This window comes from Pimephales promelas, chromosome 25 (assembly GCF_988280905.1).
Source record: "Pimephales promelas chromosome 25, fPimPro1.hap1.1, whole genome shotgun sequence".
Classification (NCBI taxonomy): domain Eukaryota; kingdom Metazoa; phylum Chordata; class Actinopteri; order Cypriniformes; family Leuciscidae; genus Pimephales; species Pimephales promelas.
Window position 1 is genome coordinate 24,157,314 of NC_142793.1, and position 9,577 is coordinate 24,166,890.

General features: G+C 34.9%; 1 protein-coding gene across 1 annotated transcript; it reads left to right on the forward strand.

Moving 5' to 3' along the window:
- The first annotated feature begins 5,036 nt into the window (after positions 1–5,036).
- Positions 5,037–8,238, forward strand: LOC120460394 (sperm axonemal maintenance protein CFAP97D1). The gene is made up of 5 exons (XM_039648158.2): positions 5,037–5,185; positions 5,886–5,966; positions 6,087–6,205; positions 7,178–7,361; positions 7,978–8,238. The coding sequence occupies exons 1-5, from the start codon at positions 5,093–5,095 to the stop codon at positions 8,116–8,118; spliced, it is 618 nt and encodes a 205-aa protein (XP_039504092.1). The 5' UTR covers positions 5,037–5,092; the 3' UTR covers positions 8,119–8,238.
- Positions 8,239–9,577: the final 1,339 nt, after the last annotated feature.

Below are 9,577 nucleotides of genomic sequence, written 5' to 3' on the forward strand. Positions count from 1 at the left end.
GTTTAATGTTTAATGTGCAATTCTAGGTGTAACATTAACATTACTGTAAATTTAACCCTCTCGTGTGTCAGTCAAAAATGACAGAAATTCATATATTTTTCATTTCAATGAAATTGAGCTAATGAACTATACAGTATTTTAGTTCGATTATGTTTTTATTTAATATTTTGCATTTTCAGGGGATTTTATGGTACTAAATTATATTGCAGTGTTTATTATTATAAATGCTTGATCAATGCACATCATTATTGTTAATAATCTTGAGTCAGAATCAGTTCCTCTTGCAGCATCTCTCTTCTCTGATGATGCGGGCGGGGCTATAACCTGTCACTCACATGAAATCAGCCAATAGCAAACCACAACAGTCTAATCAATTCCACACAGACACAATCAAGCCCAGCCCACATTTCGTCTTATTTGAGAAGCCGTTTAGGAAAGAAAAGTCTAGCGCAACTTTCGTTTCATGACGACAGTTTGAAATTTGAAATGGAATTCGGAACTTTCAGATTTGAAATCAAACCAATTCTGATGATGTAATATTTATAGAGATGCAACGATGTATCGGACAATAATCGGTATTGGTTATTAATCGGTATCGGTTATTAATCGGCCAATAATCGTATAGGTTATTAATCAGCCGATTAAAGCTACTATCTTCGCCATTAGCGGATTGTTTATAAACAGCCGATGATCAGTGCTGATTATATCCTGTCAATCAAAGTGCGTTGTGCTCGGTTACTTCTAAAAAGAAACAAAGTGTACTCCACTATGCGCCACTATACTCCGCCATAAGCCGCTATACACACTATTCCTCCACTATATGCCGCTATACTCCACTATGCATCACTCTAAGCCATTTAGTGGCTCCACTATACATCACTACAACCACCCTTATCTGACCAAATCTATCAAAATCTGAAAAGAGTTTGAGAAGAGCATAATTCTCAGTGCAGCGATGAAAAACTGTCAGTCTGTACTAAAGCAGAGCGAGATGTTCCCTAACAGAAAACACACTTCATTCTCCTCCAGAGACGTCAGGTGATTAAACCGGCTCTCGGACTGAAAACACTCTCAGTCTCTCGCATCATCCCTGTGGAAAAACACCAGCCTGGAAAAACCAAGACAGAGGAAGAGGCTCATCGCTGCTTCCCGGGAAAATCAATCCGAGAGCGAGCCAGGGAGAGCAGCTGGATATTTTTTTTATCATAAAACACAAAAGACGAGAACAGACAGTCATCATCCCTGAGGAACCTGAAGCCGAGCCAAATTCAGTCCTTCAATCATGGATGGAGGAAGATCAGTGTGTGCACTGCAAAAAATGCTTTACTTACTAAGGATTTTTGTCTTGTTTCCAGTCTAAATATCCAAACATTCTTAAATCAAGAATCATTTACTAGCGAATTAAAATGGCAAGAAATGATTTTTGCTTAAAACAAGCATAATTATCTGCCAATGGGGTAAGAAAAATAATCCTGTTTTACATTTGAATTAAGATTTTTTTTCTGAAAATATAGATAGTATTTTTCTGACCCCATTGGCAGTTTATTTAGCTTGTTTTAAGCAAACTTAATTAGATTTTTTTTTAAATAAAAAACAAGATAGAATTTCTTATGTAATAATATAATGTCATAAATCGCTCTAATATGCTGATGTGCTTCAGAAACACTTCTGATTGACCGACTCCCAAGGGATCTCCTGCAAACAGACGGAGAATCAGCGGTTCCTGACCCGGACAAATTGGCACGAGGGTGGCTGCGATTGTTTTTCAATATGTGTTGTGACCTTTGACCCCTGGCTCTGCGGTGTGAGAGGTCAGCATGAGGACGGAGATTAAACGCAGCGAGTTGCTGTCAGTTATTACTTTTATCCAATCAATAAAGAGCAGGACGCTTGTGTCCAACACGATCAATGATACAATTCCTGTGAATATAACACACTCCACCTCTGTGTGTGAGAGAGAGAGTTTGTGTGTGTATGTTTGGACTCACAACAATCACATGCCACACAGCAGAAAGCAAATGACACCGATCTGTAACCACAAAAACGCTGAGATCAAACAACGCGATGTGACTGTCTCCTCAAGAGATATAAAAACAATACAGATCCTTATTGCCGTTGCTAGGGTGTCTATAGTGGTTGCTAGGGTAATCATAAATTAATATATAAAGAGTCTCTTCAGAAAATCTCTTGAGAACTTTTAGAAGCGTCAAAGTGAAGTCAAAGTGAAGAATCAAACAAGAAGTTCACTTTAAAGAAAGGAAATGGTGATGTGCTCAGATCATTTGATCTCGAGAGAATCTGCATCCAACATCTCGCAAACTTCAGTATCTTGGCAAATTGGAGCACAGACATCAAACTCAATGTATAAAGTACTTTTTTTTGGGCATCACTGTTTTACAAAGCAGAAAGCACCGATGAACTCGCATGTGATTACTGAGAAACAGCAGAATCTACATTTGTTCACCTTTAAATCTAGTAAAATCAATTAAAAAAGTGTGAAAAAGTGTAAGTCAAGTCACATTTATTTATATAGCGCTTTTCACAATACAGATTGTATCAAAGCAGCTTCACAGTGATAACATGTAAGTAGCACAACACAGATCAACAAACTGTACATTTGTAAAAAAAAAAAAAAAAGTTACGGTAAAGCAAATGTACAGTTTTAAATTGACACTAAATATGTAGTTTACAATGTCTACATGTCTAACCAAGTTATGTTCCAAATTTGAAGTTGATATCACAAAAATGTACAAGTTTCAATGAGATTTTGGTAACACCTAAAATAGCCCCAGTGCGACACCCACATTCCAGTGATTTTTTTAATGCGTTCTCCTCTAACAAATTAATAGATTTCTATCACAATGTCACTTCTTTTACAAAACAGTCGCCAAATATGAATTCTTGAGTCTGAGACCTTTCCGACGACATGCGTGTTGTTCTGGTTCTGATTATAAAATTGTTCAAATACATTTTGTATTATGGAAATGACACCGCCCATTAGGGGGAGGAGCCTGCCAAACGGTTTTAACGCTACTTTTTAGCAGGCTCCCCCCCTAATGGGTGGTGTCATTTCCATAATACAAAATGTAGTCCCCTCAATGTCCAATTTCAAAATGGTTTCACATGATGAATTTCGAGCGTTTAAACTTTCAATTTTAGATACCTAATTTATGATTATTACCAAAATTTGTTACGGAAAAAAAAAACAATGCTAGCGTGACGCAACAATTTAGAAGACCTGAGCGCAATATTTCTGCATATAATAATTAAACCATACACTTCTTTCTTTTTCCGAGATATTGTGCGAATAAACGCTAACACTGTGAAGCTAACTTACATCGACAATGACAATACTGAACTTTATCCGATCAAATCTGATTCAACTAGGTAATGACACTTGCTGAATTGAACTCGTTTCACAAGTGATGAACTTTTGCAGCATCAACACTGATATTAAACTGAGTTGAATCAAAAACAGAGTTGTGCTATAATGTCACTATCGTCTTCTGTGGCGATGAATTAATAATTAATAATTTTATAATTAATTACTTTTAACACTTTTATTTTCCTAAGCTGCTTTGAGAACAGTTAATAAAAGCCATATACATAACTGTGACTTAAATGTATTTCCCTGCAACCGATTCAACAAACAACGTGGCAGAAATACCTGAGATTCTTTGCTTTCGACGTTGTTTTCATGCGGTCTGTCGAGCAGATGTTTATGATACAGCGAAGCGGCACGTTTGGTCGTTTTCATGAAAACGCCGTGAAATTCAGCACTGTAATCGTGAAAGTCTGGTGACTTTTCCCTGAGTCTCTGCAAACTTCACACTTCACAGGACTGCTTCCACTGGAACAGATCAGATCAGATGATGGGGGGATTGCGTCACCTCGTGGCCAAAAGAGAAAATGCAGCTTCAACATCACTTGCTCTGGCTTGTTTTATTCAGCAGTTTCCTTATGGTTATGTTTGCTTTATTGGCATGTTTAATATTGCTGGGACCTGGGACCAGTCGAACTATGAGGACCACCGAGACAATTGTATGAGGACAATTGTATAAGGTTCTGGTAGACACAATTCTGGTAGACTGGGGCAAGTTGTCACACTTTCTTTCTATTTTACCTCAGTGGGTTAATTTTTTCAAAGTCAATTTCTGAACATTTGTGACACTGTTCTCTCTAATCTGTTTTAAAATATACATTTTTCACAATAATGTGTATTAAATATGAATTATGGGACATTCATGGGAAATATATAAAGTAAAAAAAAAAACAGTATAAACGAAAAAGGTCAGAAATAGTCAGTTAGCCTAACAAAAAAGCATATGACTTACGTTTTTGAGATAAAAAAATCTTGTTGCTGAAATATTATTTAAACGTTTTACAGTGTATTTTTATTAACCATGTTAAATATGCAAAAAACAACAACATCAACAACACTGTTTATTTTTTATTTATAAAATACAGCTAACACTACTATATTAAATATCCAGCACATTTTTTTTTTCAGAAGGATCTCCAAATTATTACTCAAATCACTCATTAGTCATCGACTATCATGCTGCTCCAAAAATCAAAATTTACTTTTAAACATTCTGTTAGTTTCACCAAAAACACTTTATCCGTTTTTGCGGTCGCTCTGTATATTTCTATGGCATCGCTGTCGAGGAGTAATTAGCTGGTGAAGTGAATTTACTTATTGTAGAGTTAACAAAAGTTATCATGAGCATTGTACTGTTTATCATAAGCATTGTAAAGCAGATGTCTTAACAAATGTCGACCGGGAATTTTTTTTTTTTTTTTATAATTATTGTTAATATTATTTTATTAAGTAAGTAAGATTTTTTTTTTTTAAATAATTATACATTACAGTAAATAAAAAAATACAACATAAATTAAAATAATAATAAGCAGTTCATTCATACCAATGCAAGATCGCTGTGAAAATACAGACCGGAAGTCAAAAGACAATGAGCGCAACGCTGAAAAGGGGCGGGGCTACGCTATTGACCAATCAGCAACAAGGACCAGAACTGCCCGCGTGATAAATATAAAGCAGCTCAGGACTCGGAGCATCTTTGAAGCAGAAGTGATGCACAAGTCCTACCAGCCTCTGAAACCCGCAGCTAACCGGTTCCTGACGCAGAGATGGGACCAGACGAGATACGAGGACCACAGAGACAAGGTCTGGCTTATATGTTCGCTTTATTAGCATGGCATATGTTTGATTTATTAGTATGTTTAATATTGATGGGATCAGTCGAGCTATGAGGACCACCGAGACGAGATCTGACGGGTTATGCTTATGTTTGCTTTATTGGCATGTTTAATATTGCGTGAAATTTAATTAATTTTGGCCGCTCTGTCGGAGTTATCAAGTCACTATAACTAAGTGAAAATGTTGAGCTGAAATGGAATACGTTTGTATTATTTTATTTCAGTTTATGCTTATGAATTTATGTGGTTGTTGTTAACTATAATAATCCTGCTTTGTGTGTATGTGAGAGAGATATTGTGTCTGAGTGTGTGCGTGTGAGAGAGATATGTGTATGTGTGTGTGTGTGTGTATATATATATATATATATATATATATATATATATATATGAAGAGTTCAGATGCAAAAGCCTCTAAATGCCATTTGAAATTTTCTTCTTTAATGATGATTTTTTATCAAACTTGTATATTTAAGTTCAGTAATTTCACTTAAATAACAATTAATAGGTAATTATCTTTGCCATTTAAGTGAAATCACTGAACTTAAATATACAAGCTTGATAAAAAATCATCATTAAAGAAGAAAATTTCAAATGGCACTTAGAGGCTTTTGCATCTGAACTCTTCAGTTCATATATATATAAATATGTTGATTTTCTCTCTGTCTCAGGTGAGAAAGGCCAAACCTGTGGTCGACACTAAGGGCATCGAAACACCGGCGCATATTCAAAAGAATCTGAAGAAAGTCCAGGTGTCTGATTCATTCATATGTAAACAATAATGTATTTTTCATAATTGACTTGCCCTCATGTTGTTCCAAACCTGTAAGGTGGAGTAATAATGAATGCATGATAACAGTTGTTGTCTTCAGTTGCAGAAAGAAAGGATGTCTATCATAGAGAGAGACAATCATCTTCTGGTCAGCAAACTTTCTGCCATCGCTCACTCTAACGGACTGGTGGACCACAGGAATTATTACCCACAGTACAGGTGTGTGTGTGGTGTGTGTTTAGCTGGTTAACATAGTAACTCAGTGAGGTGTTTATTTGAGCTGGGTTTCAGCTGTCGGATCTCCCGCTGCGTCTGGTCATCTCAAACTGACAGTCTGAATCATTAATGCTCGGCTGTTGACAAAGCCTTTATGAATTATTGAGAGACACATAACCTATTCCCATCATTCCCGAGGGATCCACCGTATCGGATCATGGCAGGATTAGTGGTTTGCTTAAAGAAGGTTTGTTTGAATCGTGCTTGATTTTATGCTCAATTATGTGTTTAATCTATAGACGTGCGTGTTTCATTATAAAGTGACATCGCCATCTACTGTCCTGACAGCAGAATACAGCGCTTAACAGGGATCGTTTAACAATGTTGTCGCCTGTACGCTTTTTCCGTTTTAAAAGTACTCTTAGTGCTTTTTTTTTGCTGTATTTGTAATTTTTATTATTATAAATATATATAGTTTTTATACATTTTTATTTCAATTTTAGTTTTAGTTATTTTAATACATTAATGTTTGCTAAATTAAAGGGATACATGTTCAGAAACTTAATCTTAAATAAAACAAGTTTAAGTTATTTATGGTTTATTTTATTTTATTTAATTTAGAATTTATATGTATATTATGAAAGCTTGTTTTCCGCCACAGGATAAAACAATTTAAAAGATAATTGCAACTTTTTATCTCACAATAATTACTTTATATCACGCTATTCTGAGAAAAAAAGTGAGATAAAAATTGTGAGATAAAAAGTAGTGCCTTTTTATTCTGTGGCAGAAACAACTTCCTATATATATATATATATATATATATATATATATATATATATATATATATATATGCGCTGGAAATTATTTGGAAATAGCCGAAATAACAGATTTTGATTTGACATTTATTTTGGTCGAAGTAATGAAAATGTTATTTATGTTATGTTATGATAATGTTATATATCTGTTTTACAGTCTCAACGCACAGAAAAGGAAGGAGAAGCTTCTACAAGTGACTCACGAAAACCAGGACATCTACCAGCGAATCATGACGCAGAGATCCGACTACAGGAGGGAACTCTGGGAAGACGACTGGGAAAAGGTCAATCGAAGGAGAGACGACATCGCACGTTACCCACGAGGAGAGACCAACAGACAGGTGTGATGCAAAGTGTGCATTACTTGAAAATTCACACTATTTTGTACATATTTACTATTGTGATTCATCCATGCATGTTTCTTTTCATAATCATTGAAACTAGTGCTGGGCGACGATTAATTTTTACGAATTTACATAATATATGTGTGTACTGTGTTTAATTATTTTGTAATATAAATACATACATATGCATGAATATATTTTAGAAAAATGTGTTATTTATATACAACATATTTTTATATGATGTATAAATATATATACATGCAAATATTTCTTAAATGTATATATGCATGTGTGTGGATTTATATATACAATTATGTAAACACAATCTTTTATTTTGGATGCGATTAATCGTTACCCAGCACTAATTAAAACTATAAAAACTCAATCTTCCAGTGAAATGATGTAAGCTGGATCATTTAAGCTCCGCCTCTTTCTTATCTCTACTCAAACTGCATTTAGTCCCGCCTCCTTATCAGAACCACACCCACATCTCAACATTCAACCAACCAACAATTAGCGGATATAAACAAGTCCCCATCCTACCTTTCCCAGATAATCTGCATGACTCAGATGACTCTCCGATTAATCGCGACTTTAAAGCTTTTTTCCTCAGTCACAGAAACCTATAAAAGTGGTGAAGTTTTCTGACCGGAGTCAGCAGTCGTCCAGCGGCGTTGAAGAAGACAGCGGGGAAACCACAGAAGAAGAAGACATCAACTCCACCCCCGAACACGGTCAACATCATCGTCTATAAACCCTGTGGGTTCAGTTCACTGGAACAGAGACTGGAGAATAGAAATCACCTCAAAACCAGTTAACACACTGAATGAACAATAAATTATTTAAAACTTAAACATTAAATGAACCAGACTTTACTTGTGTGTGTGTGTGTGTGGGAGGAGGGGGTATTTACTAGTTGAAATGTCAACACTATAGTTAAAAAATGCAACAAAATTCAGCAATATTTGGAAGAAATTACTGAACATTTATTTATTTTAACATTATTGTGTTCATTTTAATCTTATATCTGTTATATAACCATTTATTGAAGGTTATTTAATGTTGATCTAACCAGCAGAAGACGCTCGCAGGGTTAAATCCCAGTTGCACAGGCGGGGCATGTTGTCACACTGCGTTACAGTTAGCCTCTATTAGAACTATGATATTCTATTCTATACTTTTATGAACTCTATTGAGAAACCATGAGAAAAAGGTCAATAAAGACTGAGAGTTAATGTTTAGAAATTATGATTATGTTTTGAAGAATGCTGTATAGCTGTGTTTTGAGGTGTGTGTGTGTGTTGTCAAAATCAAAAATTCTTTAAAAAAAATGCCATTATTGTATATGAAAAGGTATTTTATTGACAAAATATTTAAGTTTTTCTTGTAGAACATGTTAATCTGGTCATGTTTTACTCATGTTGTCACAGTCACGTCCATTCTTTCAGGGTAAATCACGAAAAAAGTAAACACTGTATTAATAAAACAAAACCACATAATTGTTCTAGATATGTGAAGTTAATTTCTCACAAACTGAGACGGTCAAAAAGGTTGTGCTCCTTCACTTTTACAGCTCTGTAATCTTACCTTGTGTCTGTTTTTATTTCTCATAAAGGATTTATATGACTTAATACCCCAAAACACGTAACAGAGCATTATCAACCTGTGAAAATGATCTTCCACCATCTCACTAATGCAGAACATCCATCCTCCACTGGATGGCAACACAACCATGCTGGATGAATGCAGTCTCCCTTCGCTTGCTGAAAACATAGGAGAGGAAACAGAAATCATGTCTATGGTTATTATGAATCATACACTCTTAGAAAAAAGGGTTCTATATATGTAGCATAGGGTTCTTTACACAACAAAGGACCTTTTATGCCAAAAAAAAAATATGATAATGACAAGAAAGAACCCTTTTGGCACAAAGGTTCTTTATAGGCTATTATTCATATATTACATTATTTTGCAACATTTTGCAGTTGTAATTAAATTAATGTTTATTAAACTGTTGTAGTAACTTAATATCACATTTTAATCATGTTGATTTTTGGAGGATCAAAACTGAAATGCCACTCTTCGTGTGATATTGATCAATTACATTTTTTAACCCCCATATCTTAAATTTTGTGATCATTCACATGCATTGCATTTAAGGGGTTCCAAATACGTAGCGCTTTAGAACCTTTTAAGGTTCTATATAGAACCTT